Raw genomic sequence first — 22,221 nt, 5'->3', positions numbered from 1 at the left:
AGGGCAGGGCCCTCCCCGCAGAGCAGGCGCCTCCCTTCCTCCCACCTAGGAATCGTTTTCGCCTCTTGTTGGAAGAGTGACCCAATAACCAGTTCACAGTGCTTTGTTCTCTCGGGGCAGGACAGAGTACAGAACACCTGCCCTCTCCTCGGACTGGAGAGACCCCGGAGAGAGGCAAGGGGAGGACCGGGGACAGGATGGCAGCCAGGACCTCGCATCTCTAGACCCCCCTCATTTCTGTGCTGTGGTATCTGTTTCATTTTCTCTAGTTTCCTAGTAAAAGTTTCTTTTGAAAAGCTTCAACTTTGTCTCCCATGAGCGAAGGGGAAGGAGGGGGATGCCATCGGGGTGTGGCCCAGCCGTGGGGTTCAGCCAGCTGGGAGGGCCTGCTGGGCTTTGCGAGGAAGAGTCGGTGGCAGCGTGGGTCATGGGTCGGGCTCACAGCGGCCTCTCCCTGCGAGCCGCTGCCCGCCTGCCCTCGGCGATGTGTTCACGCTTGGCGCCGTTGTGGACTTGGGAGGAGTGAGAGGCGGAAAACACGCAGGGTGGCCTTGCTCCGACTTTAATTTGCTCATGAATCTCCTGGAATCTTGTTAAAGGGCAGACTCCAATCAGCAAGTCTGGGGGCGGGAGGGGGCCAGATTCTGCCTTGCCGATCAGCCCAGGTGAGACCAGCGTTGCCAATGTCGTGGGTCGAGTCGCCTCATCGCACAGAGCAGAGAGGACCACGGCCCCAGTGCTCCTTCAGTCTTGGCCTCGCACCTTCCGTGTGCCCCTTCCATCGCTCACATCCTCCGGATGTGCTCATTCCTTGTCCCCACCAGCCTGGGAGCTTCCGTAAAGCATGGACTGTATCCTGGTCACCTTTGGAACCCAACACAGGACCTGACACTTATAAACATTCATGAGCAAGCAAGGAGGGGACTCTCAGAAACACGGGCCAGGTCCCCAGATGACTCTTGGCTGGACAGTCATCCCAGAGCAAAGCACAGGGGAGACATCAGGGGCTGCTCCAGAGCCCCTGGGTCTGTGGCCAGCCAGTTCCAATCTCGCTTGTACCCCAAGGAAGGGGTCCCAGGAGGCTGGGAAGAAGGTTGCAGTGGAAGGGGGTCCCCAGGTGCGAGGCCAGAGGAGGGATGGCAGTGTCCACTGCAGGAAAGCTGCTCAGGCCCAGGAGAGCCCAATAGAAAAGCCCTGGTTCCGGCCGCAGCATCCTGTGTGATTCCAGACAGGACCCTTAAACGTCCTGCTCCACGGTCACTCACGCCTGTTCCCCTTAGCTCCCCTCGGAGGGTCAATGGACCATTCCTTGAGGACAGAGGCATTGGCAGCTAGTCTCTTCTAGGTCCCTGATGTTCCACGTAGGGGAAAGAAGATGAGATTTGGAGCTAAAGAAGTGGCCCTAAACACTCTGCCTGTGTGACCCTGGGCAAGTGGTTTCACCTCTCTGAGCCTCAGTTTCCCGCTCTGCAAAATGGGAATGCTGACTCTCAGGGACTTATGGGACTACGGTGGGAGGGAAGTGAGGGGCTGGGTGTGAGGGAGCTAAGACATCAACTAATACTCTCCCCACTTTGGGGCAGCCCATCCCTTTCCTGGCGGCACCCGATGATCTGGAACCCCACCCACTTTGCTCTGCCCGTGCCAAAGTTCTGCCCACCCCACCCTTGCCCTGTGGAAGCGCCCCCTCTTCCCTCCTCCTGCCCTTTGCCAAGCAGAGCTCTGCTCGGCTGGGTGCCCAGGACAGAGATGGTCCCGGCCGCTCCAGCCCCGTCTCCCCACATCAATACACTCTGGAGAGCTTGCCAAGAGCAGATTCTTTATTAATTTCTCTTTTTTCTTAAAAAAAAAAAGATATTCCTTCAATATAAAAAATAAATATTTTAAATATGGCATTGAATAAATAAAAATAATCTGTCAGTATGAAACATTCCCACAGGGTACATTCATCAAAGAGGAATTCGTCCCCCAAGGCCAAGTCTTTTCCAGTAGAAAGGAAGGAGGGAAACAGGGAAGGAGGCAGCGAGCTCACGGTGTAGACGGGAGAGATGCCCAGGTACAGGGTCGGGATGGGAGGCCGGGGTGATCAGAAACTAGGGACATCTGTACCATGTGAAGGGAAACTGACTTCTCACTTGACTCTGGCCTCCACCCCCACGTGCTATGTCTGTTCTGGAGAGCCAGCGGGGCAGAGCTGGCCTGCTTCTGTCGGGGAGGGTCCCCAGGAGGGGACAAGGAGAAGGCGAGGAGGAAGACAACAAGGAGGAGAGATAAATAAACTAGCAGGGCTTTCCCATTTAAAAATTTTCAAAATAAATAAGGTCCCCCAAACTCCTCTCTTGATAAACTGCAAAATGACCGTCCTTCTCCCTTCTCTGCTGACAGGGTCTCCCCGTGACCCCGGATGCAGGTGTGGGTCCACACCAGCAGCTGAGACGCGAGAGAAAGGACAGCTGCCAGCCCTGGAAAGCTTTTTCCACAGAGGCTCCATCCTTCAGGGATGCTGTGCAAAGTGGGTGCCGATCTGCTGGACTGGTTCTAGAAAGAGCATTGAGGATGGGTGCTGAGGGGCATGGCCAGGGCTAGGGAGGGGAGGGTGTGGGTGGTGGGAGCACAGTGGAGCCGGGGTCTGTGTTGGGCCCCAGGAAGCAGATTCTCTTGGTCCCCCAGCCTCAGAGGCTACCCACGTGGGCCCGGCATGGGGAGTCCGTGTCCACTGGGTGACGAGATGATGGGAGACTCAGCCGGCCCCGAGCCTTCTGAGCCATGTTCACCAAAAGAGCAGAGTGACGGGCGGGCAGCAGGAAGAGACCCCGGACAAGGGCGAGGGTGACCCACACTGAGACGGCGTCGGAAAACATACGAGTATCGTGGTCTCCTCTGCCACCCGCCACAAAATAGTCTTGCCAATGGGAGGGACAACTCCCAGCTCGGGCCCCCACCCCACCCCAGGCCGGGGCCTGCCTGCTGCCTGCCCGCCTGCCCTCAGTGGGCGTAGGTAAAGTGCTTAGAGAAGACAGAGAGAGGTGCCAAGGGAGAGCAAAGTACCATGATCGCGATGGCTGAACTGCTGGGACTGCCGCCTGCTGAGGATTTGAGAAGAAGCCAGAACGCTGCTCTGAGCAGCTGCCCCGGCTCCGCGCCCTCCTCCCCGGCTCCCAGACTGGAGGGCGTTTCTCCGCTAGCCTGGCCCCGGCACAAAGGAAAGATCGGGTTCCCTGCCTGGGAGCCCAGACATGGGTGGGGGCGTGGGGGGCGGGGGGGCAGAAGGGACCGCAGCTTCCTGGTCTGTGTCCCAGGGCCTCCTGGTCCTCCTCTCCAGAGCAGGGGGCTCCTCCCTGCGCTGCCCCAGCTTCCTGAGGTCCAGCCAGGCCCTCTCGCCCTCTGTGGGTGTTCTTGGGCCACCCGAGAAGGAGCTTCCTCCCCATGTGCGAGCATGCTGGGTGCCGGGGCAGGATTGCTTCAGGGCCCTCCGCTGCTGGTCTAGACGCAGCATGGAGACAAGGAGACAGAGGCAGGCAAGGAGACACTAGGACCGCTTGGTCCACTGCTCCAGGGGCGCCCTTTCGACGATGAACGTTGCCCCTTGCAGCACAATTCCAGAAGGCGCCAGAGAACGCAGTGTGGAAGGAGCCCCCTGGAGCCAAGCCACATGGCAGCCCTGGGAAAAAAGCCCCTGGCCACCACACAAACCCACCCGGCCCACCCTGCAGCCAGGATCCTGGTATCCACAAAGCACAGCCCCATTCGGGGCACAGGATGCAGCCGAGTCCCCTGCCCCCATCCAGCTGACCAGCTCTCTCAGAGCCTGACCCTTCTCTGAGCTTCACCCACAAGGCTTGTCCCACTTGTAACATCAACTTCCAGACCAGACCGGGCTCTGCCGAGGCCTGGCCCCAGCCCCAGCGGAGGGAGCTGTCATATTATTTCTCTCCGGTAGGGAGCAGGAAAAGGGAGTTAACTCTGCCATTTACAGCACCAATAAGTTAATATAAATAGGGCATCATAATAAATAGACATTCATGCTGGGTCAGACACACAGCACTCTCGGATCTCAGGCTTCCCTGAGACCCTGACCTCAAGTTCTGCTGTCCTCTTGCTCTAGGGACCAGAGACTAGGGCCTCTGGTCCCCCTCAAGTACCTTTGTGTGACCTCACAGGGCCTCCATGGGCCTTGGATGTGAGCTGCCACTCTGAACTACCCTGTCCGTCCCCTCCCTTACAGACTTTGCCCAGAAGGAAGACTCTGGGTGTCCTCAGAACCTCCTCACCTGACTTTGCAACCTGCCCACCACCACAAGCCCCTCTTCAGGTCTGGCCGCCAGACCCTGGCCATCCCAGGCGGCAGGAAAGACTGCAGGAAGAGGAAGATGAGCCCGCCAAGCCTTTTGGGACCTCTCTTCCTTCCACCGCCTTCCTTCTCAAGCCTGAAGGTGGCCTCTTTGCCTCCCGAAGAGTCTGAATGCCAATGACCTCCTTCTGGAACCTTCCACCTGACAGTCCCTAGGCCTGAGCTCTCCAAACACGCTCAAGAGAAGGCAGCGTCTCAAACGAGAGCTCCCTTCTCAAACTTCCACTCACCATACCTGTAGGGGCTAAGGAATCCTTTGGGACCCCAGCCCCTCGGGCCTACCTGATCCCAACCAAAACTTCCAAAGTCTACCCAAGGGGCAGAAGGCACTGATGGTGGTCATTCTGCCAGGGACAATTTCTCCCGACCCCTGCCGTCTCGCCCTGTGGTCAGGGTCGCTGTAGACAACTTGTGCGGTTTGCTCACAAAGCCCCTGGCTAAGGGGACAAGTAGGGGCAGATGTCTGGCCCACACTCCCCTTGACAGCCCAGCACCCCAGTGCCTGGTTGCAGTCTCCCAGAGGAAGGGGCGCCTTCTTCTAGGTGGCGCTGTATATAGGCCCTGCCCATGGGAATTCTGACTCTGTTCAGAGTCATCACAGACCACCCCACAGGGGAGTGGACTGGCCAGGAGCCCCTCGGGGTCTGCCAGCAGTCCCCAGTTGGGTTTGGTGAAGCTCTGGGCCCCGGCCACAGTTTGAGAGTTGCCTGGGTCTAGGATCTCGGGTCACTGTACGCTTCAAGATCTCCTGTCTGGAAGGCCTGGGCCACCACGGCGATGACCTGCTTATACTTCCCCAGGAGCTGACAGCCCAGCTTCTTCTTCTGGAAGACGTCCTTGTTTGAGGTGTCAGGGCCGTAGGCCACGTCCACGTTGGCCACGTGGTACTTGCTGCACAAGTGGCAGAGCACGTTGCTGAGGAGGCCCCGCATGGTGTCCGAGGTGGCATTCAGCTTGCTGTGGAGGCTGAGAGCATTGGGGTTGAGGACCTTCTGGTCCCGTGTGATGTTACCCAGGGAGGCACCAAGGTAGGCAATGATGCGGTACAGCTCCACCAGCCGGGCCTTCTCCTTGCCGTTGGCGTGGAAGGGCGGGAAGTCCGTCACATCGGGGCGGCACAGCTTGTCCAGGTTGCTGGGGAACGGCTCCCCCTGGGCCGTGTACTGAGGGGCAGAGGGGCAGAGGGGAGGTGACATGGGAGCCTGAGATGGGTGTTCCAGCCCTGCCACCAAGCCTCTGGGCAAACTCTTGGGCCTCAGTTTCCCACCTATGGCTTGGGGACCCAGCTACTTGCCCTGTCAGCATCTCGGGATTGTCATGAGAGTCGGAAGTAATCATGGATGTGAACACATTTGGTAAAGAATCAAGGGCTAGACCATGCAAGGAACCATCATCATCATCATCACCATCACCATCATCAGGACCACATGGGAACAGAGAGGAAAATGTCGCTTCTCACCTCTAGCGGGTGCACCACACACACCTGCACTTTTACTCACCACAATCACCCTCTTCCTGGGCGGCTCTGCACCCCAGACACCCACAGCCCGCCGTCTCTCCCAACAGCACCTCCCCGGCCACCTCACTGTCTCTTTCTCCTTTGTCTCTCATTGGCCTCTTGCTCCACGTGGTGGCGGAATCCCAAGACTAGAAGTGCCAGCCCCACCCTTCTCCCCACAGCTCTGCCCCTGCCTAACTGGGCGTCCTAGGAAAGTGGCTTCTGGTCTCTGAGCCTGGGCTGGGGGTGGGACGGAAGCTGTAGGAGTCTGGTGTGGTTGAACCAAGCCCCCTCCCCATTCTCTCCTCCCAGCTCCAAAAGGTCCCTTTCCTGACCAGCCCCACTGGCCCACGTCAGCACAGCAACCCGCCCCCCGCCTTCCTCCTCCCTCCATCTCCTGGGGGACTTACATAGAGAATGAAGAGAGCATTGGCACTGCTGTTGAGCTGCACCAGTTGGTTCCTGATCTGGTCCATGAGGTTGCTGTGACATGGGTGGCGTGTGGCACAGGTGGCATTGTCAGGGGTGATGGGAAGGGGGCTCCCTGCCCCGTGTTTCCAGTGCAGAACTAGCAGCAGGGGCACAACTCCTGGGAACGGGCAGGAAGGCGCCATGAGTAGGGAGTTGGGGGGGCAGACAAGGGGACTCATGGGAGAGGATGCGCCTCATCTCCACAGGGACATGGGGGCCTCAGCTCCACCTCCAGCTCTATCTTCCCCTGGCCAGTTCTAGTTTTTCCCATGTCACTGCATCTGTTTCTGTGTCTCCCTCTCTCCAGATCTCTGCTTCTCTCCACCTTCTTATATCTCCCTGTTGTCTCCTGAGAAGGAGCAGAGGGGCCAGACAGGAGCTGTTCCCACTACTTGGAAGCTGGGTCCAGGGTGACACTAACGCTCCAGCCCTTCCCCTCAAGGAGGAAAACCCCCAAGACCTCCTTATTGTCTGGTTGGAAGGCATCACTCCCCAGGGCCAAGGGGTCTCAGGGAAAAGAGAGACCCTCAGCTGCCCACCTCCAAGGACAGTCCAGAGTCCTAAGCATTGCTCCAGGCCCATTGATCCGCTGCAACTCCAACCTTCCGAATCGGGTTCCCATGGACACCACAGGGGGACAGGGGGACGGAGCCTCTCTGCTAACCCTCTTCTCCCTCCCACCCTGTCACTTGATCCTGGCTCCCTAGGCCATCTGTCCACTAATTCTGCCACCCTGTCCCATCTCTTCTATGGCTCTCCTTCTCCAAATGTGGCCACTCCCCTACTAGGACCCTCAACTCTACTCTAAATTCTGCAATTTTTGTCCCCCTCCATCCTCGTCCCCAAATCATCATTCAAAACTTCCTGTTCCCCCTCGCCTCCATGCCTCCCTCTCTTGTCTTCTACTCCTTGTCCCAGGCCCTAGGTTAGGATGAGGAGAATCCTGTGGTCTCACAGGCCCCCCAGAGCTCGGCGGAGGGAATGGTGCGACCAGGAAAGAGAAAAGGGAAAAGGTCAAAGGCAGCCAGGTGGGCGGGGGAGGAAGGAAAGTGAAAGGTGACAGGAGAGCTGGGAGCTGTCCCGGCTTGCCCTGGATCGCCCCTCCCCCCTGGGGCGCCTGCTTCCCCCTCCACTCTCAGGTCCCCTCAGCAGGGCCTTTCCAGGTGGCCCAGCAGCAGGGGCTGGGGTCAGAGGACCAGTGAGGCTGAGAGCCGGTGAGGCTGGGGGGAGGTGGGGCAAAGAGCGTCCCACCCGGATCTCCTCTGCCGGGACAGTGGCAGCCTCAAGTTCCCTTCTCCTGGGTCCCCTGTTCCTCCTAGCATCCCCAGGCAATGCTGAGTCCCGGGGATGGCTGGGGGGCCCCCACACCCCCGTCTCACCTAGCACAGATCACAGCTTTCCAGGCGCCAGCAGATGGAGCGGCACCTGCTCCCGTCCCGGGCCGGAGTTTGCAAGCTGCTCGGCGGCCGGCGCCCCTCCCAGGGAGCAGCCCGGGACGCGGTTGGAAAAGAGAAAGCGGAAAGACAGAAAGAAAGAAAGAAAGAGGGAGGGTGAATCCGGGAGAAAGCAGAGCTGGCAGGGCAGCACAGGAGAGTGGCAGGAGCGAGGAGCAGGAGGAGCGGGAGGAAGGCTGCGGCGGCCCCCTCCCTCGCCCGCCAACCTGCTGGCCCCCGGGCGGGCCGGGCGCGCGGTGCCGGGACCATGTGCCTGCGCTCGCTCCCGGCCGCCACCCAGCGCCTCCAGCGGCCCGGCCGGCTGCGCGGGCGCCCCAAGTGTCGGTGTGTCTGCTGCGGGTGGGTGTCCCGCTCGCGATCGCCAAGTGCCCACGTTGCCGCTGCACCCGCCGCAGGGCGCGGAAGCCGGCGCGGGGCGGGTGGATTTACCTGCCGCCAAGACCTTCATTATGGGCTGGACTCCAGAGGGCCTTGGAGGAGACCTTAGATGCCGGCAGTTTTCAGAGGTTCATGCTCGGATGGGGAATTTGCCTGATTTATATACTGGAGCCTGTGTTGTAAGACAGAGAGAGAAACAGCTATATTTAGCAGGGATCCCCGTCCAGGAAGTTGTTTGAGGTGCATCATAGGAAATTATGAATGGAAGAAAGTGAGAGTGGGGGGGGGGGGCCTGAGGGGGGAGGGTGGGGAGAGCAGACTTTTTCCCTCTTCTAAGAATTTGATTGATAAAATTATAATGAACTCTTCTACAAAACACCCTGTGGTTTTCCTGAGTGGCTTGCCCTGGGAGTTGTTTGAAGATGGGGAGAGGGAGGAGGGTCCCCAGGCCGAGTCATCGGGGTCCCCGGGCAGTGGGTGCCCCAGACAGCCCTGACTCACCTGGGTTTGGGGAGGGGGCTTGAGGCTAGGCAAGCAGATGGAGGCTGGCACCTGTGGCCCTCTGATGGGGGGGGGCGGGTTGGGGGGCTGTGGGGCGGAGGCAGGCTGGGGCTTGGCTGAGAAGGAGGCTCCAGGAAGAGGGGCTGGGGCTCGGTGTGGACTTTAGACAGCAATAAAGTGGAACTGAACGTGGGCCTGGAAGCCACCTCACCTCCTCCAAACTGGCCATTGCCACTGGGCTAAGTGGAGCTCCAAAGGGAACAGGTTGCCCAGGGTCCCACAGGACCAGCCCCCGTGACTGCCATCAGCAAACCTGCCTTGCTGCTCACAGGTACCTGTGAGGCTGGGGAGGGGGCTGGGAAGTTGGAGAACGTGAGGGTTGCTGTGACTCGGTTCTTTGGGGACAGCCTGGGGAGGAGCTTCTGGGTAGGTGGTGTGTGTCTGGGGCTTACCTAAACTTTTTGCAACCCCACCTACCGCTTCAGGGGTGGGTAGTCCAGCATCTCCATTCTGGAGGGACACCTGAAGCAGAGACCTAGGGAGGCTAATCGGATCCAGGTTCCCTCCCCAGGATGCTGAGGGATGGCTGGGGAGAACAGAAATAGCTTGCCCCTCCCAGACCTGCCTTGGAAGCCCCTTGGGTCTCAGGATCAGAAAATGATGGGGAAAAGACGCTTCTAGAGTCTCTAAGGCAGGTCACAAATTCTGGTGTCTCTTGTGACCAGGTGGATTTGTAAAGGAGTGGGCGGGGGCAGGAAGGAATGGTGGGGACTAGGGCAAAATGAGCACAGGGACTCCTCCCCAGTAAAAAGCATTTACAGAAATGCGACGGGTGAGTGCTGGTCAGACACGTATGCTGGGGGCAGGGAGAGGGGCTGGGCACGCTATCCCCTGGGGACCCCACCGCAGCCCTTCTGCCTGACCTTGACCAGGAAACAAGGTCAGAGAGTTGGTTTTTCAAGGCCAGGGAGCCCCTGAAGCCTTTCCCTGACCCCTAATGCCCTGCCCAGCCCCTCACCCATCCTCCACACCCCCAGCTCCTGCATCTTGCCACATTTCAGACCTGTTCAGCCACACGTTCCTCCATCATCTCACCAGGAGGAGCCCTCGTGCCTGCTCTGTTCTCCCCCCGCCCCTCAACACACACACCCTGCCCTATCCAGGCTGGCTTCCCTCATGCTCTCCCAGCAGGGCCTGGGATGTGGGGCGATAAAACGGCCCATCCCAGCTGGCACTTCCCAGCAGGAAGGAGGCTGGTACAGCCCAGCTGGGCTCTCCTTCCTCCTCCTGCCCCCCCACACCTTGTCTCTTCCTTGAGAGGCCACAGAAGGCCCCACCTGGCACTTGCCCATCTCAGACACCTGCTCTGGGGTCCACGTACACCCCCAGGAGGCCCACCGACCCCAGGCTGGTTTGGGAAACCCCACACCCCACGACATCCCAGCTCACCTCCCTCTTCTCACAATCCTCCCACCCCCAGCTTCTCACACAAGGGCCCGACCACTCGGAGCACTGAACTCCAGATCAGCCTCCACTCCCACCCCCACGTCTCCCGGAACCCTGTCACCTGACTCAGCCTGGCTCTTCTGACGTGGACCCTAAATCCATTTGACCAGGGCCCCACTGTGACCCATCTATCCATCCCATTGTCCCCCCCTCCCCGAGTCTGCCACCAGGTGCCCTGATTCTCCTGGAGGCCAGCACCCTGTCCCACTGCCCTCCTGCCCCGGTCTCTCCCCTACATCCTTCCGAGTGGGCTTCCAGGGCCTTGCACTGCCCTCTGGCTCCCTAGACCCCACATGAGCCCCGTAAACCACCCCCAGTTGCCATGGAGTCTCAGCCCCACCCCACAGGAAACAGGAAGTGGGGGCAGAGTCTAGAAGACACTTAACTCTGCCCTGGCTGGCCCCTCCCGTGACTCAGTTTCCCCTCTCAGGGTACCTGACTTGGTCCGTGCTCCCCAAGTGCTCTGGGCCCCTCGGCACCCCAGGCCCAGCCTCCCTCTCCTGTCCATGTCCAGGCACCACCTGCGTTGAGCCTCTGGGGGAAGGCCGGGCAGGGTCTCGGAGCTGCTGGGCCGTGAGCTGCCTGCAACGTGGCCTTGGTCCCCGGGAATCGGCTGCCCAGGCCGTGCTCCAGGCCGGCTTTGGTCTCCTGGAGTTTGTTTTCTTCCCTCCCTCTCTACGCTGCTGTGTGTATGTGTGTTTTCCCCAGCTTCCTCACGGAAGGCATCCTCCCTTCTTGGCTGCCTGCTCCAGGGGTTGTGACCCCAGGCCCCACCCTGGAGTGGCAGCCCCAGCCCGGCCCCTTTCAGTGGTGACTTCATCCCCAGCCTGTCCTGCTCCTGCACACTGGCCTGCTGGGGATCTGACCGGCCTCAGCATGAAGGGGACAGTCGAGGCCCACATGGGACGCCTTCAGCCTGAGCAGGGGGCTGCCAGGCCACAGCCTGGGGGTGCTGTCTCCAGGTGGCTCTGCCATCCAGGAAGCGAACCCACGTTCCAGCCTGGGGCCTTCCCAGGCCCCCCAGCGCTTTCTCTCCTACACACCCAGCCCCTCCTTTTCTGCTGATTCTCACCCACCATCCACAAGCCTTGCCTAGAACGTCACAGATGTTTTATTTCTCAGATGGGGAAACTGAGGCTCAGAGAGGTGAAGGCACTTGCCCAGGGCTGCACAGAAGGTTAACAATAGAGCAGGGTCTGGAACCCAGGCCTCTGGTTTGCAGGCCACAGTGATGCCAACAGCAGCTCACGCCACAGGGGAACGAAGGATGGCGAGATGCCCATGGGCCCCCTCCTCCAGGATGCCTCCCCGGACTCCCCCAGCCCTGGCCGGCTGAGTCTGCCTCCTCCTGCCCACTCTCCTTTCAAATGCGGACGAGTCTTATTCCTCACTCTTCGAGGGCTTGGATCTGGTCTGATACTCATTTGTACTCTTGACAGCACCTGGCTCAGGGTTACACCAGAGTGGATGTTAAGTACTTTCTAAAAGCACTTTAGGATTCCCGAGAGCTGCCTGTGCCGAAGCTCTCGTGGAGAGGAGGCGCGGAGGCTGGTGGCTGGCAGCATGGACTTCGGACTTGGTCAGAGCCTGGTTGGCGATTTGGCTCTGCCAGTTATGAGCTGGGTGACTTTGAGGAAGTGATCCCCTCCTGGCCTCGGTTTCCTCATCTGTAAAATGGGAATAATGGCACCTGCACTGTGGGTTTGCTGTGAGGGCTCAGGGCTCAGCACAGTTCTGGGTACCCAGCAAGCCCTCTACACGTCCGTGTTCATCCTTCTGCCTCCCCGTGCAGGAGCAGTTCTTGTGCCCGTTTTACAGACGAAGCAACCTGGGCTCACTCCAGGGCGGAGGAGGGGAGAGGTGGGCAGAAGAGGGCCCCGTCCACCCTCTCCTCACGGATAATGGAGGCAGGACACCCTTATAGCATCCAGCATCAGGGTACCCCAGAAACATCCAACAGGTTGTGTGGGGAGCTGGCATGGCAGGGTGCCCACGCTCCCCCTGTCCCATCCTGGCCCCCGGCTACCCCCACCCCAGGCCTGAGCTGAGGACAGCGGCTGACCCAGCCTCACCGCCCCCAGGAGCTGATTCACCCCCAGGCCCCTTCTGAGAAGGAAGGAGACACAGCTCAGCTCAAAGGGGCTTGAATCACCAGCCGCCCCCTGCGGAGCCCCGGGGGGGGGGGTGCGGGGGCGAGGGCCAGCCCCCTGCCTCTCTGTCTGTCTCTTTCCCGGGCCCCAGGGCACTCGGGGAAGAGGGCAGCGTGGCAGCGGCCATTGGCAAGGGGGGTGGCAGGGAGGTCCCCTCACAGTCAGGCATCCTGTGTGGGCAGCCGGCAGCTGTTACTCACCAGGTAAGCGGCTCTCTGGGCACTGGGGATTCCCCAAGACCAGTGACCCAGAAACTGAGCGCTCCGGGCAACCCCCACTGCCCGGCCGGCCTCCCTCCTTTGTTTACCATCGCCCTCCCCTGTGCCCAGCTAAGATCTCAGTTCTCTGAAAACCAACCAGCAACGGCTCTCAGCCACCAGCTCACACCCGGCCCCTTGCCTTGATGTTCCCACCTGGGAAATGAGCATGGGAGGCTCAGATGGGGAGGACGTTGGGGGCCTGGCATGGCCCAGGACCAGGGCTGGGGAGGGGCAGCCAGAGGACACAGGAGAAGCTTGGAAATTCCTGGCACAGTCCTGGCTGTTGGGCGTCCTGTCCAAAAAGGCCAAAGCAAGCCATTATTCAGCACTTGAGAAATGAGGGTGTAGCTACACCTGTCCCCCCCCCCCCCCCCCCCGCCACGTGGCACCACAAACCCATCCACGTGCTCTCCTGCAACCTTTCCTGTGGCCCGTGGCTCGGTGTTGCAAGTCAACTTTGGGCCGTCTGGGCTCGTAGTGGTGCCCATGGGTAAGGGTGTGGCTTAGAGGTGACCCTGGGTTCGAATCCTGCCCACACCATTTCTCAGCTATGTGACCTGGGGCAACTGGCTTCCTCTCTCTGAGCCTAGGTGTCTTCTCTGAAGGGGGATGCTGTCACCAGCCTCAGGAGGTTGTCATGAGGACGTTAAGTGGGAAACACAAAGTGCCTAGCACATGGGAGCCATTCTAACCAGAGTTTTTGTGGTCACGGGAGGGGAGTGAACCCCAGCCTGAGTTAGGGGCTTGGGCTGGGTCTGGGTCCAGGGGTCAGTACACCATCCATGGTCTGAGACTTAGGCCAGGGAGGGCCTCCGGGTCCTTTCAGTGCCCAGAGTGTGGCGTGGGTCCTGGGGGAACAGGCAGCCTCTCAGAGGCTCGGCCTCAGGGGACTAAGCGGAGGTTCCCGCCTCAGGGCCCAGCTGTCTTTGAGGCTCTTGAGGCCCAGGCTATGGGCCTGCAGTCTGCCCCTTCTTACCGTCACACCATCACATCTCTGGCAGGGACCAGCTACACCCCCTCAGAGCCAAGCAGGGGCCAGAATCCACCCTGGCCCCCAGCCCCCGGCCAACTGCCGCCAGCATCGCCCTGACATTTCCCAACTTGTTCTGCGTCAGGAATCCCCCCCCTGGAGGTGAATCAGAGTGACTGCATCTTTTCTTCAATTCTGATAGAAACTGCAAGGGAATTGCAAGCAGCAGCCCACAGAGCCCTAATCACGGGCAGGGCCCCATGCCAGGCTCTGCCCTCGGCCTCCCCATCTGTACCGTGGGGCGCTCTCCTCGCCAATCGGTCATCAGCACTTGGCGGAGGTAGCGTTTTAGCTCCGCCAGCACGCTGACCTCTCCGGGCTCTCCCTGACCCTCACACTAGCCTGGGACCATCGTGGGCAGATGCCGAGTGAGATTTTCTCCCTGTGGGGCTCTGCCTCCTGGTGGGTCACGGATTCAATTTAGAGGGTTGCCACCGGCACTTTCAAAAAGGAAATGGAATAGCGAAATCACCCAGCATTGCCCAGAGCGAGGGCAAGCGCCGCTCCACGAAACCTTTCCCCCACCCCAATGCTGCATGTGTGTGTCAGCGTGTGCATCATCCCAGTTGCGAGGTGCTGTGTGTTTCTAACTGAGACTAGTGGTCAAGAACGTTTGTAAGCTGCCAGTATCGATGGTGGAAGCCAAGCCCTGAGGGGCTGGGGAGTGACTTGCCCAGGGTCACTCAGCAGCTGGCAGCATGGGGTGCTGACTTCCACCTTAGCCACTGTCCCTTCCAGCTCAGGAATGGGCAGGAGGGGCCGAGGGAGGGGCAGGGCGGGTGTTCATGGTGGGGGGCAGAGGCCTGGCATCACCGGTCCTGGGACAAAGGCCCTCCCAGAGCCCAGGCCCTCACAGTCCACTCCCTTCCGTAGCCTCAGACCCCGGGCTCCCCGCCCCGCCCTGCCCTGCCCTGCCCTGCCCGGGTGGGGCCCTGGATAGTCACAGGCCTTTCCTCACTCTGCCCGGGGAGCCCTTCAACCTCACCGCAGGCGGCAGGAGGAGGAAGTGGCCCCAGTGCCCTCTCCAGGTTAGCCGGTGGTGCAGAGGCCCAGCCTGTGTCTGGGAGTGCCCACCGGGCTCCCTGTGGGTCTGTCTGTCTGTCTGGGCCTGAGCGGGCATTTGCATGTGTGTGTGTGTGCTGAGGGCCTTGTGTGTCTGCATGGCTGTGTTCAGCCCTGTGTGTGTGCACGTGTGTCTATGCTGGTCTGTTTGCCTGTGTGTGGTTTTGAGAGAGCTGGAGTGTACACATCCCTGACTGACTTTGTGAGCCCTGTGTGTGATTGTGTGAATGTGCGTGTGGGTCCTGTATGAGTGTGTGTCTGACCCCGTGTCTGTGTAAGTCTGTGTGGGGCAAGTGGTCTCTGGGCACGGGTGGGGAGGCATGACCCTGTGCATGTGTGTGCGCGTGCCCCTGAGTGTGTCTCCAACAATCCCTGCTCCTCACCCGGCAGCCCCCGCCCCTGGGAACCGTGTGGCAGCCTCACGTCACGGGGGCCACCAGCAGCTGGTTTCCTCTGCACCCCACCCAGGCTCCCCCCCCCCCCGCCCTGGCCACCCTGACTCTTGGCAAAGGGACAAAGCTGATGTCAGAGCTGAGCTGACAGCTTCCTTCTCCCACTGGATTTTCCAAAAGAGAGAGACCACAGCTCGGCTCCTATTAAATAATCGCGGGGCGGGGGCAGGGGGAGGATGTTTCACTCAATGGTTTCCTGAACTCAGAAGCAATAAACAGAACAGGAAGCAGCCCCACGGACCCACTCAGCCTGAAACCGGCCGGCACCAAGGTGGGGCCCGGCCTCCCCTCCTCCAAGTCCAGCTCACTGGGGCCACCCTGACTCGACCCCAGAGATGATGTCAGGGACGCAGCCGGGCCCTCTCCCCAAACTGTCCCTCACTGTCTGCAGGGCCTGAGGAAACGTTCTGAGGATGGAAGGAGGTGATGTGAGCCTCAGGCCTCGTGATAAGATGGAAAGAGCGGAGTGGCCCCATCCCAGTGTGTGGGAAGGATGGAAGGGACGGGGCCCAGTGGAGGGTGCACCGGCCTCTTCCCTGGGGAGAGAAGAAAGGATGGGCTCCCTGACGTCACGGGGGGACGGGACCAGGGGGAGAAGCAGCCTATGGGGAGCGAGGCGGAGAGGGCCAGGCCTCCCCCTGCATCCTTCAGGCGACCTGGGTCTGCTGCCCATCGCCCACCAACCCTGCACCCTTGGGCCACTCCTTCCCGCCCTTTCTGGGACATATGGCCAGCATGCTGCAGGCCCCAGAGGCCTTCATGAGCCTCTCTCTCACCCATGTCCTCCAAAACATATCGTTACAAAGTGCTCGCTAGAGCCCTCTAATATCTCCGGTCCTAGCTCTCATCTCCAAGGGAGGCATTTTCATCCTGGTTTCACAGACATGGAACCTGAGGCTCAGAGAGTTGAATGATCTGCCCAAGGTCAAGCAGTGTGTGATGGAGCCAGTTCTCCACCCATGCCCCACCCCTCACGCCCCCACAGCCTCCCTAAAACACGAGCTAGGAGGCCAGGTGTGCTTGGGCAGCCCATGGGGCTCACGGGCAGCAGTGGGGTCTGGGGGTCCCGAGGATAACTCGCCCCCCGGGAGCCCCTCCTTCTGTCTGGGCCGGCTGCTCAGCCGCTTATCAGCCGCAGGACTCCATGACACAATCCTGCTCTGATCTCCTGCCCAGCCGGGCCTCCTGCCCCACCCTGGACCCCATTTCCGCTTCCTCCCCTTCTGGGTTGGACCGCGCCTGCCCGGCGATCACAGCGGGCTGGCTGGAGGGCTGGCACCCCTGTGAGCCCCTCGGCTGTGTGGTCTCCCCGGTGTCCACTCTGGCCAGGGGCCTGGCGGCAGGGGACCCTCAGAGAGGAGGATGGTAGCCTGCAGTTCCCCATCCTCAGAGTCCAAGAGCCCACATACCTCTCCCAGAGATCGCAGCCTGGGGGGCACTTAGAGACCACCATGGGCTCTGCTGGCCTCAGTGTTCCCACTTGAAAAAGGGAAAAGTTGGAAAGATGAGACTGTGGTGGGAGTGGGAGTTGGGGACAAGGAGGGGCTAGGTGGGCTCTGCCATCAGCCACACCTCAGGTCCTGTCCTAGCTCTGTCACTTACGAGCTGTGGACCTCAGACAGGTGACCTCACCCCTCAGGCCTCAGTTCCAACATCTACAAAATGGGACACAAGGTCATCAACCTGCAAAGTTAGCAACGCCCTCTGGGAAGCCCAGGCAGACACTGAAGATGTGCCTGGGTTACTGATATTATTATCTTAGCTGTTAAAACTTCACAGGTGGTGCCCAGAGAGGGGAAGCCACTTTTCCAAAGCCACACAGCAAATTAGAGGCACATCCCCAACAGCATGTGGGCTGCATGCCTCGCTCAGACTCCCAGATCCGGAGTCCGGAACCCTGAGTTTTGGTCCTGATCTGCTGTGAGAAATCCAGAAAGATGCTTCTTGGAGTCTCAGTTTCCCCATCTGTAAAACGGGCCTAGAGAAGGCCATCAGTCTTGAAGGATCTAGAAAAGGCTCTTCAAGGCGTGGACTGTGGGGTGGGGAGGGACAGGAAAGCTGGGCCTGGCAAGAGCGAGGACCACGTCCAGGACTCACTGCCTTGTGTTCTCAAACGCGCAAGCACTCAGCTTGGCTCCAAGACGCGGACTGCAGCGCCCCCCACTGCCCAGCGGCCAAGGCCGCAGCAGCCCCAGACCCGCCGCTCCGCCAGGGCGTCCCCCAGGGCTGGGCAGGGCGGGATTTGGGGATTGAGGAAGTGGGTGGGGATGTCTGAGGCTCAGAATGGAGGGTCCGCAGAGGCCCTCCGCCGAGGCAGGAGAAGGAGGCGCACGGAGGCGTTCCGGGGGAGCCCCTGCCCTGCCCAGCACCCCTCAGGGAGCCCTGAGGATTGGCCTCAAGGGGGCGCCAAGGGCGACACGCAGAGGGCTTGCGGTGGGGGCGCGGGATCCAGCTGGAGCCCTGGGGGGAGGAGGGGGGGGGGAGGCGGACGGGAGGGGAAGGGGGAGGGGAAGGGGGAGGGGGAGGGGAAGGGGGGGAAGGGGGGAAGAGGAAGGAGACTGCTGCCCCTTCCCACCCGCCTCAGGCCCAGGCCCACCTAGTCCCCACCCAGGACAGGCCCTCGCCCTCCCAGAAGCCTCTCCCCAGTCCTCAGGAACTGCTGATGGCAAGATGGGGGTCGAGCCCCTTCTCAGGGCATTTGTGTCCAGGTGCCCTCCCCCGACCCAAGCTCTGTGCAGACTCTGCTTCTGTTTCCTTTCTCCCCGCCATGGCCCCCGGAGCCGCGGCGTCCACACAGGCCCATCTTACAGATGCCGGGAGCACAGAGCACTCGAGTCCTGCTCTGGCCCAAGGTCAAAAGTATAGGGGCCATGACCTTGACTGACCACACACCCTAGAACCTCCGTGAGGCCCTCCACTTTGGCAAAAACCCCCTCCCCTCTCCTCAAATCAGAGGCAGGCAGGGGCCACCCCATGACCCACTGCAGCCCCTTCTAGAGGGACAGGGGCCCTCTGCCTGCCACACCTCCATCTGAGGGGAAGGGAGGCCACCGTGGGCTCAGGACCCTCCAGTGCTCTGGGGAAAAGAGAACTTGAGGGTCCCTTGGGAAACCAGGAATCAAGACACTCCCCCCCCCGGGGGTCACCCCTCTGATCACACAAAGCCAGGATTCCGGCCTCCTCATCCAGTGCTCTCTCCTCTGCCCTTTAACCCTTCCATGATCTTTAACCCCTCATATGTCCCCACGACACCCTCACATCTCGTCTGTTCCCTTCACCTCAACATCCTCAGAGAGATGTGCAGGGTACCTCTTACAATGCCCGTTACACAGATGGGGAGACTGAGGCCTGGGGAGCCGTGTGGGCCACCAGGGGCTCCGCGACACATGAGGGAGGGGGTGACGTTTACCCGTGCTGGAGATAAATTGGGGAGCTGGCATCTGCCCCCGGCCCTGCCCGTTGGGGAAGCCTACCGTGGTCTGCACCCGTGCCGGACCCTCTGGAGTCTCACAGGGAGTCTTCCGGGTCTTCAGTGGGACACCATCGACTTCGGGGCCAGGCCCCCTCTGCTTCCCTCTCCTGCTGAATCTTCTCTGGAGGCGGCTCTTCACCCCGCCCCCGACTTGACTTCCCGTCCAGGCCGAGTGGCCCTGAGGCTCCCCCCACTTCCACCCCACCCCCCCCACCCCCACCCCCAGCTGAAGGGCTGGGCGCCACAGGGGCAGAGAATCCCAGGTCCCTGGCCAGATTGCACCTGACACAGGTCGGGGCAGGGGCTTCAGGGTGGCCGAGGGGAGAGGTGGGACCAGGAGTGGGGAGGGGGCGTCCCGGTACCTGGCACCCCTGCCCGGTGCCGTGTGGCCAGGGCGCTGGGACCTGAGTCATGGCTGACTGGGCCGCGCCCAGCCCGCCTGGGTGACCCAGGCCGGCATAAGGCGATGACTGGGCAGCCCTCCGCATGACCAGCCGGGGTCGGCCTTAGGTGTTTTGACTCAGACCTGCCGCAGGCCGTGTGCACCAGGGCTGTGCCTCCTTGTCCCCATCCCTGGAAGAATCACAGGGCTGCAGCTGCCCCCCGGACACAGTGTCCCCCCAAGCCACCACTCCCTGCTCTGGCACCCACCTCAGAACCCTGGAGGCTCCTGGTCCGTCAGGTCTGCCCTCCCCCACGGGCTCCAGGGCCCCATCTGCCCAACCCCCTCCCCCGAGACCTTCGCCCCTCCCTGAGCCCGGCCCTCGGGGCCGCCCGGGAAGCAGGGAGCCGGGCTGGCCCAGCCGAGGGCCTCCCCACTCTGACCGTGGACTGTGACCCCTCCCTCCGCGTGGGAAAGGGTCTCTGTGGGCGCTCCGGGTCCCAGGCCTGGCATGGAGGGCGGGGTGGCAGGGGGGACAAGGACAAAGAGAGAAGAGCTGTAAAGAAAGAAAACCAACAAGGAAAAGGGAAAATGAGAGAGAGGAAATGGAGAGAAGGTTGTCTACGCACCTGCCCAGTGACAGCTTATGACAGCGCTGACAGAGCGCCTGAGTCTGCATTGTCTCCTGGGAAACCACTGTCACCGCCCGGGAGGCGGGCCCATTGTACAGAGGGGGAAGCTGAGGCTCAGCTGGAGGTTATGCAGCTTAAGGGCAGGAGGGCTGGCTTTGAGCTCATTTTGCTTAGCTCTTGAGTTCGTTCTCATCCCTCGAGAAAGAGGGAAAAGGTCCCCTTAGACAGGTGGACAGCGAGGGGGCAAGGACGTGGAGGCCGGAGACCCTGCTCTGCTGTGTGCAAGCCTTGGGTTTGTTGTGTAGACAGTGAGTGCTGGAAACCACCCCCACCCCCAACCTTCTCCTGGCCATTCTCCTGCCCTCTGGGCCCCTGTCCTAGGGAACTTTCCATCAGTGTGTGTTACATGCAGCGTTGACTGAGGGCTGTGCCTGTCACCCTGAAATACTCAAAAAAGAAAAAGAAAAGCCGGCTTTGAGTCTATTTCAATGGCAGGGTCGTGCCAGGACCCCGTTATCTTCCTGAGCCTGTGCCAGCTCACTCCTGGCCCGAGGCCACTTTGTCCCTTCACATGGGCCGTTGAGGCGGAGCATTCGCTGTTTGCAGGCTCACAGGGTGTCGCCACTCCAGGGAAACGTGTCTTGTGGGGGAATCAGCACAGTGGCACAAAAGCGTGATTGGAGCCCCCGTTCTGCACCTGTCACAGCGGGTGGTCATGGGGACCCCAATCTCACAGCAGTTGGTGCTGTGGGGGGATGGGGCGATCAGAGAGGGCCGGTTCCGACTCTGGGTGCAGAGTCCAGAAATGACTCCCTGTGAGCCTCCCGTGGCACCAGGGAAACCACAAGCCCCATGGGTGGGAGCATCGGGAAGGAGGCGGCACTTGAGCCAGGCGTCAGGGTGGGAAGGTGGGAGGAGTGGGAAGGGGGAGATGCAGGCCTCAGGGAGGTCAGATGCCTGGGTGGGATGGGGGCCAGCTGAGCCCGGAGTGAATGCAGAGACCAGCAGGCAGGGCCTGGCATGCTGTGATGAGGAGTTTGGAATTGATGCCACGGGCAGTAGGACAGGAGGGAGTCATTGAAGGTTTGCGAGCAGAAGAGATGACGATAGGGAGATTTTAGACGATGTCCAGGGAGCCAGGGCCTGGCTGGCGATCGAAAGAGGAGGAGGCACGTGCCAGAGACGGGGTGTGGGAGAAACTATGGGACGTTGTGATCAATGAGGAGCAGAGAGGCTGACGGGCGAGAAGGGGTGGGCTGGGGCTCTGGGACTGCCATGGGGGTAAACAGGAGGCAGAAGGATGTGGGGCTGGGGGTGAGTTTAGCCTCGAGGTGCTCACGGGGCTCCCAGCAGATGTTCCTAGAGCTGGGGCTGTGGATGTGGGCTCAGGGGAGGACCAGGCGGGAGACGGCGGTTTGGGGGCACCTACAGCTGTGGTCTCATCAGGACACAGTGTGGCAGTGACAAGTCCTCACAAGAGGGACCCCTGAGACCCTGCCCCAGAGTCTGGAGCTCCCTGATCAGCTTTCTTCAGGGCAGGGGTGGGGGCGCTGCTCCAGCTCAAAGCCAGTCCCAGACACCTCTCCTGCGGCTTATCCACTGGGTGGGGGCTGGCAAAGGGCCCAGGCAGGGGAGGGGGCAACCACCCCAGGCTTCCCAGTTCTTCCTCCGCAGACCAACCTCTGCCCTCTCTGTGGGCAGCCGCATGCCAGCCGCAGCGTCAGCTCCCCTTCCGCTCCAGGAACCCGAGCGTGCCTGGCTTTTGGTGTCTGCCACCTCCCACCCACAACTTCCCAGCAGCCCAGCCCAAGGAAAGCCCCCCACCCATGCTGGGCCCGGCAGAAAAGAGCTGGGCTCTTGGCCGCACCTGGGTGGCACCTGTCTAGGCCATGCTCCCTGGCACACTCCTCGGCGCCTTGACTTCCTCCAGGGCCCCGTCTGCCCTGCTCCTTATTGAGCTCCTACTGGGTGCAGGCGCTGTGCTGGGTGCTGGGACAGAGCAGATGGAAGCAGGTGCGGTCTCCATCCTCGGCAGCTCCAGGCTAGTGGAGGAGGCGGACAGTAATGCAAATGCCACACCGGGTGAGGGCCCCCCTGGTGGGTCCGTTTTGAGAGAACTGATGACCAAGTTGCTGGACCCACACCATAGGCAGTGGGGAAGAATTGCTGAGGATGCACTGACCAAAAGGACAGGGAATAGCATTCCAGACAGATGGAAAAGCATAGGTGAAGGCCTCGTGGTAAGTGAGCCCTGGGCATTTTGAGAGCCAAAAGGTGGCCAGTGTGGCAGGAGCCCTGAGAGCAAGGGAGAGCCCAGTAGGGGGCAGTGGAGAGCCCTTGCTAGGTACTTGGTAAATAGCCTGGAACCCACATTGGGCAGCTGCCCAGGGAGACTGCTCCTTGAGTCAGGGGCCTGGAGTTCTAGCCCCATCTCTGCACTAACTTGCTCTGTGACCTTGAGCAAGACACTTCCTCTCTCTGGGCCTTTTTGATAAATCAGCGATGCCCTCACTCACTATTCTCTGATCCTTGAATGCTCGGAGACTTTGCCCTAGCTGTTCCCACCACCTGGAGACTCCACCCCTTCTCCAGCACGTCATTCAGCCTGCAGGGTGGATGTCA

At 60.9% G+C, this 22,221-nt stretch overlaps 1 protein-coding gene across 4 annotated transcripts; it reads right to left on the bottom strand.

The window, feature by feature from the left end:
- Positions 1-1,802: 1,802 nt before the first annotated feature.
- LIF (LIF interleukin 6 family cytokine) lies at positions 1,803-18,724 on the bottom strand. 4 transcript variants are annotated; one of them, XM_023646869.2, is made up of 4 exons: positions 18,587-18,724; positions 8,204-8,324; positions 6,260-6,438; positions 1,803-5,514 (listed from the first exon to the last, which is right to left on the bottom strand). In XM_023646869.2, the coding sequence occupies exons 2-4, from the start codon at positions 8,220-8,222 to the stop codon at positions 5,065-5,067; spliced, it is 648 nt and encodes a 215-aa protein (XP_023502637.1). In that variant the 5' UTR covers positions 8,223-8,324; positions 18,587-18,724; the 3' UTR covers positions 1,803-5,064. The 4 variants fall into 4 exon arrangements, with proteins under 4 accessions (XP_023502637.1, XP_023502635.1, XP_023502636.1 ...); XM_023646867.2 differs by lacking the exon at positions 18,587-18,724 and adding an exon at positions 10,595-10,883; XM_023646868.2 differs by lacking the exon at positions 18,587-18,724 and adding an exon at positions 10,681-10,854.
- Positions 18,725-22,221: the final 3,497 nt, after the last annotated feature.

Source organism: Equus caballus, chromosome 8, assembly GCF_041296265.1.
Source record: "Equus caballus isolate H_3958 breed thoroughbred chromosome 8, TB-T2T, whole genome shotgun sequence".
Lineage (NCBI taxonomy): Eukaryota > Metazoa > Chordata > Mammalia > Perissodactyla > Equidae > Equus > Equus caballus.
The sequence above is the reverse complement of the archived record's forward strand: the minus strand, read 5'-3'. Positions and strand labels throughout refer to the sequence as shown.

What these genes read in the sequence shown, in the direction of transcription:
- LIF (XM_023646869.2), bottom strand. An exon ending in ATGCTCTCTTCATTCTCTAT is followed by an intron (nt 5,515 to 6,259) that starts GTAAGTCCCCCA and finishes TCTGCCCCTCAG; the next exon opens with TACACGGCCCAGGGGGAGCC.